The 17,496-nt window shown below is 44.5% G+C and overlaps 1 protein-coding gene across 1 annotated transcript; it reads right to left on the reverse strand.

Annotated features, from left to right (window-relative positions):
- Window positions 1-320: 320 nt before the first annotated feature.
- On the reverse strand, window positions 321-17,413 carry LOC308102560 (calmodulin-1). Its single transcript, XM_080452328.1, has 6 exons — window positions 17,282-17,413; window positions 11,400-11,430; window positions 8,539-8,682; window positions 3,934-4,040; window positions 2,714-2,849; window positions 321-1,576 (listed from the first exon to the last, which is right to left on the reverse strand). Exons 1-6 carry the CDS (start codon window positions 17,282-17,284, stop codon window positions 1,548-1,550), a joined length of 450 nt encoding a protein of 149 aa, XP_080308454.1. The 5' UTR covers window positions 17,285-17,413; the 3' UTR covers window positions 321-1,547.
- Between the last annotated feature and the right edge of the window lie 83 nt (window positions 17,414-17,496).

A 17,496-nucleotide genomic window follows, 5' to 3' on the forward strand; every position in this document is an offset into this window, starting at 1 on the left:
AAACCTTGCATCTCATGTTTCAACTTTTAATGTTTTTTCGGAAATTAATGCCCAACATCATACAAGAGTGTTGTGTCACACAAAAGTAGTGAAAATAGCAGATCTACAATCTCTCGTAGATCTGCTATTTTCACCATTTTAAAATGATAAAAAAAGGGAACAGTTTTGGACATACAAGTTTTCCACCCGACAACGACGATATATAGCAACTTATTTTTTTTCTTCCGAAAACTGTTTTTAGAATCGGCCCCACGTGTAAATGGACTAGACATGATGCTTAAGTTAGACTAAACATATAACATACAGACAGACACGGTATATAAAGTTTATGGTCTTTTTATTTGAAAAAAAAAAAAAATTAAAATAAGGACTAGCATGTACAACTTGGAATGAATGTAAACTGAACTCGGGGCGAGCGGTCGCGATGGCCCGTGCGCCGAGACCCGTTTACAGTGTGTGCACTGCGGTACGCGGCGCACCTCCTCGCTACGCTCGCATTCCGAGTCGAGAAACAGAAGAAAAGAAAAAAGAAAAAAAATAGAATAAGTGAAGGCCAGTGATTCTCTCTTGCCAGAAAGAGGACACTCCATCTCAGCAAAAAAAAAAAGAAAGAAATATTAAAGAAAGAAAAGTTCACCATAAGACTCTTGAAGCCCCGCCCCCTCTTTTAAACAGGGCAAGGACACACAACTAGAAGATGGCTGCCCAAATAACATTTAAAAAAAAAAGAAAAAAAGAAAATTACATGCCAAACATTTGAAAATGTATTTTTTTTTGTACATTTTTAAAACTCTTTATCTAGCATACAATTAAGTCCCATTCCACCTTTTTTTCCCCCCAGCTTGGGTCAGAACCGGCTTATATTCTCGTCTGGTCTTAACGGATTATGGGGGGGGGGGGGTTCCTCTCCAAATACAAAAAAAACTGTACCAAACCAACAAGAGGACAGCTTATAGTGGAATCAGCACGCTCTGGTCACCCGGAGGGAAAGGGGAGGGTGGTGTTTGGGGGTCTGAGGGGCTGGGGGGTGGGGGGTGGTAGTGCTCCGGCCTCAAGCTGCATGCATGGAGAACAGAAAACAGAGAAATAAGAAGTAGTAGTAGTAGAATTGAAGAGATGGCCAGCCCAGACATTTACCACTAGCAAAAGGGAACTGGAAGGAGTTCACCAAATGCGTCCGCTTCAGTTTGAAGGTAGTAGTTACAGGGTTTGTTGTTACCGTTTAGTCTTATGTTGTTAAGTACTGATGCTAAACGGATCTTCGGAGGGTTATTAAAGGGGGACAGGATCACTAACCATTGTTTTCATGCAGATATTTTTTGTATATTTTTCTCTTTTTTTTGTTTGGTTGTTTTGTTTATCCTGTGTGGACAGAAGGATATTTTAATATTTCAACATTCAATTATTTTCTATACAGAAACAGTATGAATAAATGAACATTTTTCTTTTTTTTCCCAAGAGGTAAGTAAAACATTTTGGATATTTTTTTTGTTTGTTTTTCTTTTTTTGTCGTCTTCTAAGAGGGGACAGGACAGGGCAGGCAAGCTTCACTTCGCAGTCATCATCTGTACAAATTCTGCAGAGACAAAAACAGACAGAGAGAGAAGGATAGAGAGAGAAAGGAGAGACAGAACAAGAGAACATTAGGACAGAGGCAGCAGGGCCAGTCACCTGCTAAATTGTTAAATGCTTTGTTAATTTTTTAATCAACTCGAGCAGGTTCGGAAACACGCGTCCTAATTAGTGTCCCCTTTCCTAACAGCTTCCGTGTCCATCTCATTAAGCCTGTTTCATTTTTAAAAAAAGAGAAAAGAAAAGCTGCTGCATTGTAGTTAGTTACTGCAGTGACTATAATGACACACACATTCAATCAATCAGAAAGGCTTTGCAAATGTCCACACTCCATCAATGAGCACAATGTGAGTCAGGCACATTTATGCAAATAACTGAAAAGACTTTTACAAATATTAACGCCCTGCAAGAAAATGAGAGCATCCTCTCATAATGTGCCGAGAGAAAAAGATAGGAGTGTGAGAGAGAGAGAGAAGGGGAGTTTGAAAGAGAGTCAGAAGGCTCTTGGCAATGTGATGTAATTCAGAAGGACGTTCTTTCTCCCATCTCTACTTTAGTAGCCTTCATCTATAGCCTTCATCTAATAGTCGATATTACGCGTGGCTGGCTGTGCTCTGCGGCTCACTGTCGCCCTTTTGACAAACTAAATCAAGAGCCTCTTTCTCTTCATGTACGGTATAACGGAGTTTAACTCTTTAAGACCGGGGAAGCATCGCTTGCGTAATTTTTAAGATTTCTTTGGCTATTCAAAAATAGCAGATCTACAACGCGCTATGAGCTTGTAGATCTGCTATTTTAGAAAAGTCGTGATAATGTGTGCAAATCTTGGAATATATATTTCTTAAAGTGAACATTTGTAAAATATTTAGTTCCAGGGACCCCCAGAAGCAAAGATTTGAGTTACAAATGTCTGCTTAAAAAAAAGAAATTCAAATATTTGCACTCAATGTTCATGATTTAAAAAAATTTGCAGATATACAAGCTCATAGCGCGGCACCGAGTGCTTTCCCCGGATTGAATGGGTAAACCAGTCAGTGCAGTGGTCTCGAATATAAAACGATCTGTATGGTGGGTAAAATGAGCGTACAGTATACAAATATTTCAAAAAGACGAGTTTTTGTATCCATGGATCGTTCGTTACCTTCGTAGTTGACCTGTCCATCTCCGTCAATGTCTGCTTCTCTGATCATCTCGTCCACTTCTTCGTCCGTTAGCTTCTCTCCCAGGTTTGTCATGACGTGACGGAGCTCTGCGGCGCTAATATAGCCATTTCCATCCTGGTAACACACACACAGGGGCAGGCCAAGGTGAGAAATACAAGAGGGAGAAAAAAAACCCCGTTGGGTGTTAAGTGGCAAGGCAAAATTCCCACCGGCTTGGTTAATGAACTGACATAGCAACAGGTGCTAAGCTAACAGGAAGTTGGAGAAACGCCTGGGCATATTTGACGAGGGTGTTTGTGCTTTAGTAGAGTAAGAGTCGTGACCTTTTAGCATATAATATAACTGGTTTGTTGGGTTTTAAAAAGGACCATACCAGTCATTGCCTATTCACAGCTTTGGCCATATATATCGTACATAAACATAGACCATTTTCCCTTTAATGGCTTGATTTCACATTTGATTTCACATTTTCACAATGGCTTCGTTGTAAATCAAACCCAACCACGAAAAGATATGCCAACCTAGTTCTCCTTTTGATCTCCATCTCATGAGGAGATAAAGCCAGGGAAATTAACAAAGTGCTAAACCGGAAGGACAGGAAGTGCAGTGCCCAGCCAGCTGGAACTTCCTGTAGTCAAGTACATTCTGTTACACTACACTTTTCGACAGTAGCTCTTGTCCAGCCTATGCCAGACCATTGGTGTGGTCTAATTTAACCTCAACGGTCATCATGCAGCGATGCGTCTTTGTTTATTTAGTTGATTTAGCATTAGCTGATGACACAGCAGTTAACACATTGGCTGCCAAAGACGCATATCTGCGTTCTAATTAATTTCTCGCCTGGCTGCCAAAGACACAGATCTGTTTTTTTTACCCAAAGACCAAGGAGATATGATTTATCGAAGATTTAAACTCCTATCCACTTCCTTGTTAACTTAAAACTTAAAAATTCTGTATCTCGGCTCCTGAGTACTATTTTTTTCAATGAAAAATCTCTGGCAGGCAACAGCTAAAAATCTGAAATAATTGGCAGCCAATGTGCTAATTAGTATCACATCAAATGGAAAAAACATATTTAATTGTTATAAAAGGTACAGAACAGGTGTGGTTAGTAGACACAACATCACTGTCATTTAAAAAGGTCACTGCGCTGTGTCAACTTGCTGTGACAGACACTGAAAACATTCAGATGGGTTACCTTGTCAAATACCCGGAACGCCTCGCGGATCTCCTCCTCGCTGTCTGTGTCCTTCATTTTTCTGGCCATCATGGTCAGGAACTCGGGGAAGTCGATGGTTCCATTACCTGGAATGAGAGATTACAAAAATCCTTCATCAGATAAATTGCTCTTGTGTAACACCTAACGGATAAAAATAAATGAGCGTTTAGTTGATTAGATCAATAGTATAATTTGGCTCCCCGCTTGTCTCTCATAATCATGAACTGATTAAGCCTCAAACTTCTGAATATGTACAAAGAAAGGCCAGCGTTTCTCCAAGCCCTTGAGAGGCTTTTCTCACACGCTGAGAGCAACTTGAGACCTGAGTCATCGTGGCGAAGGGAACACCCCTCGAGTCATTCTCTGTACACAGCTTCCCTCCTGCCGTAAACAGCCTCGCCGCAGGCACAGAAGCGAGAGGATTTATATCGTTGCTGTCGGACAGAAACCTTGTATCTCCATATTTCAATTTTCGTAAATCAATGCCCTATTTTGTCATACTAGTTTCGCACAAAAGTAGCCGATCTGCAAGCTCGGCTACTTTCACTTGAAGTACTGTGCATTTCGATACCAATACTTTTACTCAAGTACATTTTGAATTCTGGACTTTTACTTGTAACAGTGTATTTCTGCATTGCAGTATTGATACTTTTACTAAAGTAAAACACGCAAGTACTTTTCCCACCACTGCACGGGGAGAAGCACCATGGCAGGGAGGATGCTTAGCAGGTCATCCATAATGCAGACATATAGCCTGGCCTTCCTGGAACTTCCATAAATCAGAGGCTCGTGGCCCCTGCTTCCCCTGTCAGGAGAACCTGTTTGTATAGAAGCATCTCTCTCCAATCCATCCACCCATCCCCTCTCTCTCTCACTATCACTCTCTCTTCCTCCACCTAATCTGTCCATCCCTCTTTTTCTACCCTCTTCATCAACAACTATAGCTTCTCCCGTTGTATCCCTCCATCCCCTATTCTCTTCTGTTCCATTCAACCCTGGCGCCTCGCTCTATCCCTCTTTTCATCCCCCCTCTCTTCTGCCGAGTCCCTACACATCCATAGTCTATATACCTCTGCTCCTCGTTTGTTTCGATCACTCAGCGTTTTGTACGTATTGTATGTATGTGCGTGCACTTATGTGGGTGGGCTGGAAAGCATGGGAGGATGGATAGGGGGATCAGTGAACCACTGTGCTAGTGGTGTGTGTGGTGTGTCTGTGTGTGTGTGTGGTGGGGGGGGGGATCGATATCCATGTTGCTGTTGTCAAGGCGGGATTAGCCGGGGATCAGGCCCTGTAGACAGGGGGAAGGACCAGTGATCTCCACAGCTCCATGAAAGCCCCCCCCACAGACAGGAGGAGGGTGAAGGGTGGGGTGGGCAACCTGATAGCCGAATAGTTAGGGCACACATACCACATGGGCTCTAATGCCTGACAAACGAGTCCTTGGTTTGATTCCCAGCCGGCCCATTTGCTGCATGTCACTCCCCTACTCTCTCACTCCGTGTTTCCCTTCTCTCTACACTGCATACTTGTCAAAAAGACTCAGAAAAAGCCCCCCCGAACCCCCAGAAAAGAAAAGTTAAATATAAGAGCCTTGCTTTCAGCAAAGATGATTGATTTAGAAAGACCATTCCAATTGGAGCCACTAGAGGCGAAATGGTACACAAATCCTACAAAATGGTCTCCCAAGTGGGCACCGTCTGACGGCAGATGTTTGCTGGTGCTAGATTCTGTGAAAGTGTGTTGCTGGGACAGAGAAAGGTCGATAATAAAGTTGATTTTCTCCTTTTTCTCTCTGAAAAAAGCAATTTTTGTATGAAAATATTGGGAAGATCGTGTGGCTTGTGGTGATCGGGTCCAATATTTGGTTCAGAAGCTGTGTTCACGTTCACTCTTCCATTGGAAATAATAGACCTGCTTTTGATCTCCTAACAAGGCTGCAGCTTCAGGCAGATACAGGAAGTAAACCGGAGATGGCATGTCTTTATTTATTTTTTGTCTTGGCTTTCAGATATAGACCTGGAGATGCGCTACACAGTAAAATCCAGAGTGTTAATTGTACTTGTGTACGATCTGGGGCGTAAGACTATATGTTGGGATTATAGGGAAAGGTCAGGGACTGTGAGGGCGGGGCAAAGGACCCAGTGGGATTAGGGAGGGGCTGTGGGACTAGGATTAACCAGCAATACAACGCACCGCAGAGAGAGAGGGAGAAAGAGGTAGTATAATGGATAGGGGCGGGCAGAGAGAAGCAGAGAAAGAGGTAGAGAAAGATATATTACAAGAGATCAGAGAGAGGGAGGGAGGTGTGGTGTGGTGATGCGATGGGGCAGATGGTGATCTAATGGCCCGCGGTGGTGATCTAAGGACCTATTATCTAACACACAGAGACAGTCAGCAGCATCGAGGGAACACGTGCTGCCACTGGGGATGGGGGGGGGGGGGGGTTCCAGCTTTGGCCAGGGGAGGAAGGAACGATAACTAGAGAAGAAGTGTGGGCCCAGGAGTTGTATCTGCTCTGCTGCTCCACTAAAGCCTGGGGGCTCAATGCTGCTGCTTCAGTCACTTGGAGAGGAGAAGAGAGGGGGGGGGGGGGTAAGGGTGCAGGGAGGGAGGGAAGGAGGAAGGGTTGTGGGGGGAGGGACTGAGGCGAGAGAAGAGGTGGGAGGGAAGGAGAGCGACGTTGTCAATGAGTGAGTGGGCGAGAGCTGGAGTTGGGGAGAGATGGAGATGCGGAGAGGAGAAGCGTACGTAAGGAGCGAGCCGTGTGGGAGAGGGTAGTAGGACTACACATGAAGAGAGAGAGTGCTGACGCAAAACTAGACAGGGCTAAAGCATCTCAGTGGACTTCTATATATATATATAGATGTGGTCGTGGAGTAGAAGGCGAGGCGAGGAGAGAAAAGCATCGTCCTGACGATGCTGAAATGCTGTGGGGGTTAAAAGCTACTGTTGTTATCCTTGATCCCTCGGACAGACCTAGGCGAAATAGCTGTTGAACCCATCGTTCAGTATTATATAAAACATGAAAGAAATTCCATCTTCATACGATAAGTGGTGTGCACTCGACTATTACTGACAGAACTAGCAGTACACGTTGAATAGGGATAGGGTTCCAAACCATAATCAAATAAGATTTTTTACCTGTAACCGTGTAGTGAAGCAAAGGCAGACTTGATTCTGACATGAGCATTAGCAGAAACAATTGCCATCCAACAATTCTTTTCATCAAGTAGCCCAAGAGGTCATTCCTCATCTTCCTCAATTCTTCCTCTTGTCTAAAGCAAACTGTACCGTTTCTCATTCACCATCAGTCATTCGCTGCAAAAACCCTCATCGGTTGGTAAATAAAGCTGATGTTCAATGGCCAGCTGCCATCCCATTGCTTCCTATGTGGGTACTGGATGTGCAAAGCCTGGAGAGGCCTTATGTAACCACTTTTATTTTCCATTACTAGCTTCGTTGCTGTCTGACCTAGATTGCATCAGCCAGGGGAGGCAGAGGCAGAACAAGAGGAGGTTAGCAGTGGTTTGTGCGAGCGTGTGTATGTGTATTATGTGCATGCATGCACAATTGAGTGTTCGTACTTGCAGTCAGCTGTGACAGGGGGGGTGGGGGGTTGGGGAGAGAGTTGGCGAGAACGACGATGGTGGGAGGACATTTCGGTGGAGGCAGTCGAGCCGCGGTGCAATTGATTTCTCCTGATCAATGTGCTCCCCATTTACAAAATCCTATAAGCTGACAGAGCACCGGTGAAATACGGGCTGGGTTTGACAGTTCCCATTCCCCTACCTTACAGTCCCAAGGACAGACGGCCAGCTGGCCTGCAGGCATGCAAGCCAAGAACCAAATTCTTGGCTCATTCCCTTTCTCTGTCCATCTTTCTCCATCTCGGTCTCTCTCTCAATCACAGTGCAATTAGACGGTCCTACAGTAAAGGGACTCAACATTCCGAGAGCATGAAGAGGATAGAGGAAGAACACGTCTATCTGTCTGTCCGTGTATTTGTCCGTCTCAGTAATAGCACCCGATGGCCTCACAGCGCAGGCTCTAACGCTACCACAGTCTTTGACACTAGCTCTCACTTTTCTCTCGTGTACACGATTCTTCTCTGACATTGTCAACATTGATGGACCTTAACACACAGTGACTGAACTGCTGACACCCATCTGAGGGTGGGGGGGCTAACTGGACAGTTGATGGGGATGAATGGTGAGGAAGGACGGTTACAACACTGTATTGCAATGGCTCAGGAGCTAAAGCAGTCATCTGAGAATCGCAAGGTTCCTGGTTAATCTGGGAAGTCTTCAGATGTCAAAAGCATGAAAACACCAGATAGTGATTGCTTGACCTGTTATTTGGAATGTTCTCGTAATTCCATGTCTCACGCTTCCTCATTTCATGCTAATCATGAGAAATTGAGAATCATTTCCTCATCCCCATTTCCTAATTTGACATTGACCTGAAGTGACCATTAAGAATCCACATATACATTTTTGTAATATCTTTGGAACCCTGCTTCTCCACCGTGTGCGTGCGTGCGTGCGCGCGTGCGTGCGCGCGTGCGTGCGTGCGTGTACTAACCGTCTGCGTCCACTTCATTGATCATGTCCTGCAGCTCAGCCTCTGTGGGGTTCTGACCCAGCGACCTCATGACGGTGCCCAGCTCTTTGGTGGTGATGGTGCCATCGCCATCCTTGTCGAATAAGGAGAAAGCCTCCTTGAACTCTGGAAGAGGTGGAGTGGAAGGGTAAGGGTCAGAAAACTGAAGGCATGGCGTTTGGTGAAATGGGTTGTGTTAAGACTAGAAAAACTGAGGTTTTATGGAAGACACAGGAGAAATCTGAGTTTTCATTTTTGTATTGAGCCCTAAAGCTACGTAGAACATAATCACAGAACGGCGCAAAGTAGGAGCTTTCAAGTTGCTAAGATACAAGCAGATTTTACTCTGAATAACTTAAAACGCATGTGTCTATTCTGTGTTGGTACTGATGGGGTTCTGAATAGACACGGTACATGCGAACACATTCAAACTAAGATATTTGAAGTGGAGGCAATAGAGAGCATTAGCCTCAGAACCTCGGAACAAGCTAATTACCCACCAAGGGAGTTTGGCTGAGAAGAATCTGAACACTTACTCACGCCTGAAGACTTACAGCAAAGCCCAAAAGCTGAAATTAACTATTAGTCATTTATCAAGAATGTCACAACATGCTTGTCCGGTTGGTGTAAACCATTGCTTGTCTGGAAAACTTGTTTTACACTAACTGCTTAGGTTAGAGTCCTGACTCATGCTACTGTTTAAAAGCCCCCCCCTCCCCCCTATCACTCCACTGTCTGACAAGCTACCAAGGGAGGTACCAAGAGAGGGCCGACTGCCACCTTGTCCAATATTCTGATTCCTGACGCTTGATGGTGTAGACACGTGCAGAAACTGGCTAATGAGACACATGCACGTGAACTAGAGATGTAAAACATTAATCAACAATCGATTGATTGCCGTTAAGAATTCACTCGAGTAAATTGATCAAACATTTAATTGAAAGTTACGCGGTTCAGATTTCCCAACGTTCATTATCGGAAACTAAGGCTACATAATTATCTGTAGGACATACGCGGCTATAATCTGTCAGGACCAGGACCTACGTTACGTAGCCAGAGCCAGCTCAAACAAGCTATAATATACCAGATTCATAACATGACAGAAAAACATCAGGCGCTGACAGTCTTTGAAACACAGAGCCAAAGCCGTGGGTCTGTGTGTGTAGCCGTTCAGCCGAGAGCGCACGGTGACGCCAGCCTCTCACCTCTAACGAGCCAAAACATATTCCACGTTCATAACATAACTGGACAACAGCGGCGCCTCCCCTGATTACCATGATCTGATTGTTTGTATCTGTCCGGTGTGAATGCACGATTCAATGCCAAATACACAACACCAAAGCCTGAGGGATTTGGACAGGCAGCGGACAACTGAAACTATTGCAGAGTTTAGAGCCTAATTTATGCTCTGCAGATCTACAAGCTCACAACGCGTCAACAACTATTTACTGTTTCAGAGTTTAAGGGATATTGCTGGTTGGAGTGACCATTAGGTTAATAATAAACAGAGTCGCAGTCATGACAGCAATGGCACAAGCAATTGGCTAAATGATAATAATGAATGAGTAAAATAAAAGTGTTTCCTCATTTTCAGTCAGGAATTTTCATTTTAGTCAATCTTTAAAAATCATTGCTCATTAACTAATTGATTGAATGAATCGTTATGATAACTGCATCCCTAATGTAGATGATGACAGTATGCATTGTCAACAGCAACAGTTTTTACGGGGTGCCACTGTAGGGGCAGAGCTGTCTGGAGAGGGTCTGCCGAACTTATTTTACACTGGAAGTCACTGGAGGTGAGATTGGCCCAAATATGGAGATGACTGACGTGACGTCATAGAATGGACATCATAAGCCACGGCATTATTAGACCCCATCTCGTTTAGAGTGGCAGAAGGCTGAGCCGTGTAGAACAGGTTGTGTCTGTTACTTTACGTATGGCCCCACAAAACCAAACATTAACACATTGGGTGCCAAAACCGTATATATACGGTTTTGCGCATACTAACGTTGAGTGCCAAAACCGTATATATACGGTTTTTTTTTTTCATTTTTTTTTTTTTCTTTCACAGCAACAGGAAATATCACTCCTACAAGATTTAGACTCCAATCCACCTCCTGGTTAACTTATGACTTCAAAAACCTGTATCTCGGCTCCTGTGCACTTTTTTTTTTTACAATGTTAATTTAACTATTTTCAACTGGCTGCAACTATGGAATGGATTTCCGAATGTTTTAAATTTTTTCCCCCCGATTGTACGAGACCTGTATGTGTGTAATGAGGGGATCACCGTGAGGACGGTGATCACTGAAAATATTTTGTGACTACTTGAAAAAGGTTCAAAATGTTTAAAAAGTCCTGGCACTCAAAGTATAATATTTTAATAAACCTCTGGCACCCAATGTGTTAAGCTCACGCTGCAACGTATATAACGTCATGGAACAGTAAACTTAACAGCACATGTTCGTTCTCTGCTATAGTGAGTTACACCAAGCTGCAGCAGAGAATTGATACAGATATTTGCAAACTGAACTGCATCGCAAATTCTGTGGCTTCGTTCACCAGCTGCACCCCTAAAAAAAGGTAGTAACTTACCAACTAAAGATTGGGCAGTGTCATGACAGCTACTTTGTAGAACTTAATTTTCTTTGCACTCCATTTACTTGACGATTTACCCCTGTCGCTTGTTGACTAGGGTTCATGGCACTTCCGATCTTGCACTTTGTAAGGTAATCTGGATAAGAGCTTCTGCTAAATGCCTAAATTGTTATTGTAAATTGACCCAGAGGGATTTGAATGTCAAAAGTGTGTGTGTGTCGCAAATTCACTGTCTTCCTACCTGCGATCTGCTCCTCTGTTAGTTGGTCAGCCTGTGGTAGGAAAAAAAACGAAGAGGGAGGGGAGAAGAGGAAAGAAAACAAACAAGTTACTCAACAGGCGATTAATTCCAACCATTTCATCACTGCTTCCCACAAAATCCCCACCCTTCGGCCAAACTTCCATAACACAGGGAACAGTGTTCAGGGACCTACCCACTACTGAACTATGCCTGTGACAGGGGGTCCTTGGCCAGACCCCGCACACATCTCTCTTACAAGATCCCAAGATTTTATTTAAAATTTGAGTCAATATCCCTCCAGTCCAAAATGATGCCTTTTCTTAAAGGACATCCATTTGAGGGCGACATGTTCTTCTCCAAGCAGAATTACCCCTCACTCAATTGAGTTTGTCAAGAGAAGTGCCATTAGACCGGCATAAAACTTTCTAAGACCTTTGAAAAGGTCATTTTAATGACCATTATCGACTCCTATTGCCTTGGAATGGACAGCAACTCTATAAATCAAAACCAGGGAGGGATACTCGGATCCAACTGTTGCAGGTTTAGGGATCAAACAAGACTATATTGTTTTACAACCAAATTAATTCACAAGGTGCAGTATTACAATCAGTGAAAATATCACCCTAGTCCTTTAAAGAAAAAAGGGAAAAGGGGTAGGCAACAACAAGTGAAAGAAAGAAACTAGAGATAAAGGATCATCTGGAGGCCAGGAGTGGATGTCTAGGCAGGGTTTTTTCAGGACAGCATTGGGAGTATTTTTTTCCACAGTGCTTTTACTGCCTACCAACGGAGGGAATGGGGCTGCTGAGTTTGGTGTGGTTTGATTCCCTACCCAGGCTGTTCCCTGAACTAAGCGAGGCTTTCTGTAATGGCTAGTGATGACTCACACAATGGCTTTAAATGGCTTTGGTAGCCCGCATCTAGTATGGCAGTTGTTCCCGAGTCTCGAGGCTGAAGACAAAGGGTGACCGTGACTTTGCTGTCAGGGCTCCTTGACTCTTTGATGAATTCTTTTTTTTTAATGTACTTTCCAAGGCAGACCTTTGCGTAAATTATATTTTTATTTTTTAAATTTGTATTCTCTCGATGTTTTATTTCTCATGGCACAAAACATTCTATTGCTAAATTATTTCTTCAGTTTATATAATGCACTTTGTAACCTTGTTTTGATTGATGTGCTTTATTAATATTATTATTACTATCATCATCTAACTGGAAGAACCCCCCTCCCCCCCATGCACAGATGGATTGCATTGTGATTGTCGTTGCTTTCAAACAGACATCCCCCAGTAATAAAGTGTGAACAGTGCAAATGCCAGCTCCCGCAGGTACCCTCCCTTCCCCCATGTGGGAAAACACAAGCTTATTGTTATTATTATTACAGCAACAGGCCACTGACGTCATTCCACCTGGCAGAAAAACAGGGCCGCAAACAGACAAGCGCACAAGAACCCACCCACTCACTCTCTAAATGAACCTACAGACCTACATTATGAACCTACCCACACTGACTGACAGACAGATGGTACACACAGTCACCATCCCTATTAATGGCCATTCTTCCTCAACACCAATATTTTCCGTTCCCAAAATTCCTGTGAATTAGTCATGGTTTTGTGTTTGCACAAGGAGTCTGGCCTCAGATACAGCCGATCAACAGAAGCAGAACCATGCTTACATTCAAGGGTGCCGTAGGCTCGCCATGTGATGATGCATAATGAATAGAACTCGGTTTTGGACCGGATGCGATTTCATCCGATTGGCGTGCATACACCATCAGATGCTCTTTCAGCTCTAGCTTTTTTTCTAAACCATGTCTGGAGAATTAGCTGTGGGAGGCATCGATCTGCACAGACTTCAATGGCTTTGATAATATTACAGTAGCCCGACATGATTTGATCATGTGTGCCACCCACATAGCCTAATGGCCATTATGGCCTTACTGTAGCTTTTCATCTCTGTTGTTCCTCTGTCCCCGGCCTTAAGCCTGAGTTATACTTAGTTGCGAGCAGGTGTCTGAAAATACTAAATAGCCAATCTGCAAGCTCACAAACGTGTTGTGTGGGTGAGCTTGTAGATCTGCTATTTTCAGTACATACACGTGGGTGGCGTGTGCAAACACTGCTAGCATGCTCCTCCTCCTGTGTTCCCTCTCTATCCCTTTTACTTTCCCTTCTGTCCTACATCTATCATTCTATGTCATGCTCCTGATTCATTTCCCCCCCATTCATCTCTCTGTCTCTTCTCTTTTCCTTCCATTTCTAACCTTATCCCTCCCTACCCTCTCCCCTTTTCCATCTGCCTCTCCCTTACTTTCCCTCTCTGTCCCTTGTCCTGGGGTGTGGGGTTCAGTGACTCAGTACCGAGTATCCTCCCCTGGCTCAGACCCAGGCTGCTGGGCCTGAGCAACACTGCTGCGCCACCCAGTCCCGCTACCGGCCCATCCCTTCCTCCCTCCTTCCCCTTCTTCTTCCCTTGGCTTTTTGGAGCTCAGCCCATATGAACTACTCCTCCTCCTCAGGCCTCTCTCTCTCTCTACTTCTGATACACTGCTCAGAGGAAACTCCCTCTGATTCATGATCCATGCCACCCTATGGAGAGGCATGTGCGGTGCCAGGCCTCCAGCCCTAACGACAGCTTGTAGGGGCGAATAGGTGGTTGCGGGGGTGGGGGGAATGCTGGCAAACGCTTGTTGGCAACAGTGGGTCAGCCACTCCCGCGGTTGCCTGGGCAGCCAGCCCCTGCAGTGAGCTTCCAAACAAGAGCAAGGGGTGTGCATGTACCGTATGTGTGTTTGGGGTGAACATTTTTGAATCCCTCCCACAGAGAACAGTGTGTTTAGTTCAATGATTACAATGCAGAATTGTGTAAGGGAGGGCAACCAGGCAACTTGTGCCATAACAACAAACAACACAACAACTACGAGGTGTTGTTTTGCGGCCTGGCATCGTTGGCCTGTAACCACGTGTGGAAACATGCACAATAGTGAAGTAGCAGCTCTGTATGCAGTGACAGTCATGTGAAAGGTGCAAAACCAGCCAGTCACTCTTGACAGATGGACGTGACACACACACAAACGTCTACATACACACTCACAGCACGTGTTTTTTCCACACACAAAGAGTCATTGTGACAAACACAGCCACGCGCTCCCTTTCTATAGGAGCTTTCAGCTCAACAGAGTGCTGAACGCCTCTTCTCTATTGACCTAAGACAAAAGACAGAAAGGGGCCTGTTGCTCCAGGGGCGCAGGGAGAATGGGAGGGTGTAACCAACACCAGCCTCTCCATGCCCTGCAGGGCCAGGCCAGTCCACCATATGGCCCGATGGCACTCGAGGTGCTCGTGGGTGGCTGGGTGTACCATAGTGGTACACTACGTTATAGTGTTATAGTGCTGGACACTATAACATATAATAGGACATGGCGATGGTTTGGCCGCCAAGCACATCAATTATTCATCGCAGCGTATCAGATGTCCTCAGAGTTACTAAACATGCATCAGCAAACAAGGGCGTAACAGGAATAGGATAGCAGCCTCCGTATGGTCCGACTACTTATTGGATACTTCCACCTCAATGGGGGGATGTTTCTACTTCAGTGGGCGTATTGATGAGGACAAGGGGCTTACGCCTGTGGACTATAACTTCTCAGAGATGCTGATACGCAGGCTAGCTCCATAACAATTCCACTTTACACTCCAATTACTGCGTGGCGCTGCAATGTGAAACTGCGTTGTGGCTCAATACCATATATGGGATATTTGATCACAGCTGTGTGTGTGCTGGGGGGGGTTCTGTGGCTTCTTGGCTCCCTTGCGCTATCAATGATCCATCAAGGTTGATAATCAATGGATTTGCTTGAAGGCATCTATTCAATAATCAGATCCTGACTTCTCTTTGCATGACAAAGCCAGTAGGAAGATTCTGTTCATTATCTGTTTGCAGATGTCAGAAATGGCTGGTATGAGCATGTGTCTGTGCATGTGTGTGAAACATCTGGTGCAAATGGTTATACTAGACTAGAGAGTACGGTAACGCACATGTTTTATTTTATGAGCCAATTTAGGCCGATGGATCCCACATTATAGGGTTTACTGGTATTTTAGTTAGAGTTCCAAACTTAAAGTTACTACTACCAAAAAGAGACATTGCTGTAGTGTAGATATTATATTCATTTAAAAAACATATAACAAGTCATCCTAACTTTACAGCTGTTGATGTTTTGCACTAGCAAGTTCCAGAAAGCTTCTTGGACAAACTGGCACAGGATTTGCATACCATCGAGAATTTGCAAGAGGCAACCAAATCAACCAGCATATCATGAAGATAAAACCTATAATGCATGCATGACAGCGAAGGCGGATCTGCACCTGTTATCATTGTTCAGCAGCAGCCATATGCATGGGCCAGTCTAGCACATGGGTCTTCAACAGGGGGTCCGGGACCCCTAGGGGGTCCTCAGAGTAACTACAGGGGGTCCACCAAATATTTGCGTGATGGGGAACATTAGCCAAAAATTGCATATCTACAAGCTCACAATGCCTCGCAGCGTGAGGCGTTGTGAGCTTGTAGATCTGCTATTTTTAGTGTTAAAGCTTGTAGATCTGCCATTTTTACTTGTAGATCGGCTTATTTTCGGAGAGTTGGTGTAGAAGGAAAAAGAGCAGACCAAGTACAGAGCCAACGGTCAAAGTTGACTAAATATTGAGGGTTTAAAAAGGTGAACTGTCTGAAAATACACATTAACATGAATCCAACACTGATCATAGCTGTCGAACAAGTCTATGAAGCCATCTATGAAATCTATGAAAAAGTTTAATCTGCAACACAATGTTATAATACAATATGTATTGCTGGGGGTCCCTGCTTTATCTCTCTCTCAGCTAGGGGGTCCTTGGCCTGAAAAACGTTGAAAACCCCTGGTCTCTAAGTCTAAGCAGCAAATTGAATTGTAACATTTGCAATTAGAATATGGGGCGATTTCCGTTGCGGAACACTGACGATCATACGATGTTGCAATGCAATTCTCCACCATGGGTAGATCGTCTCGACAGACAGGCGCAACATGGTGCAACGCAGAGGGAAAGCCTATTCTAGAGACAGATTCATTTCCTCAACATGAGAGAGGAGCGCCCTTCAGGCATTCACCTCACTAGTGCCATTCTGTAAAAAATAAACTGCATGTTAACCTAAAACACGCAACATTATGGATGGTTCTGGTCCCCCCGGTGGAAGTTGAGTTATTGTATCGTTGATCGATCTGTCAGGACTCGGGAGGAATAAAAAATGCCAGCATGGAGCTAACGTTAGTACTCCGATCGTTCAGAGGCTATAGTGTGAACACGCCTGGTCTTCTTAAGGCGGATTGTGAAATGTAGCCCAATGCACTTATACGACTAGCCTACATACATTAATAACCCAGAATAGCTTCATCTAGCTAGAACAGTCCCGGAAATTAATTCAATCTGCACCGCGGAACCACAACATGATCACCCAATACAGACATATATATAGCCATATAGAATTGCGCAGTTTGTGGAGGAACAGCGTTCCATTTCGAAAGGAAGCATCGTCCCAGAAATGAGTAGTACACACCCAAATAAAATATCACACACACGACAATTCAACATGATCCCATACATACAACTTTTAAAAAAAAACGTTTAGAGGAATAGGCTTTTACGGGGCGTTCCTCGTCCTTTTAGTGTAAAGAAAAAAAAATCCTGCCTGTATGAGTATCTATCGCGAATAAATCCGGGGGAAAAAAAGACTTCAACACACCACTACCTAATGCTACACCAGACCGTGCCTAAACCGTGCCAAACGACCATTAAAACGCGTTTGCCCCGATAACACAGAATGAATGAGGAAGATATACGTACCATGTTGTCTGTTGGTGGTGGTGGAGGTGGTGTTTGTGTGCTTGGTGGTGGTGTATGGAAGCAGACTGTTCCTTAGATGGAGTTCCACTAGCAGCAGCGTGTATATCGGCCGTGGTGTGGTCTCAGAAACCCTGGGAGGGAGGGGGGGAGGGTTGTAGAGGGTGGGGGGGGTTGGCTCAACAGCGTTTTGTATCCCTCCGCCACAATGCTCTGCT

The sequence above is a fragment of the Gymnoscopelus braueri genome (genome assembly GCF_963280865.1).
Source record: "Gymnoscopelus braueri genome assembly, chromosome: 16".
Taxonomy (NCBI): Eukaryota; Metazoa; Chordata; class Actinopteri; order Myctophiformes; family Myctophidae; genus Gymnoscopelus; species Gymnoscopelus braueri.

What these genes read in the sequence shown, in the direction of transcription:
- LOC308102560 (XM_080452328.1), bottom strand. An exon ending in AACAGAGGAGCAGATCGCAG is followed by an intron (nt 8,683 to 11,399) that starts GTAGGAAGACAG and finishes CACCTCTTCCAG; the next exon opens with AGTTCAAGGAGGCTTTCTCC. An exon ending in TGGACAGGTCAACTACGAAG is followed by an intron (nt 1,577 to 2,713) that starts GTAACGAACGAT and finishes TTGTCTCTGCAG; the next exon opens with AATTTGTACAGATGATGACT.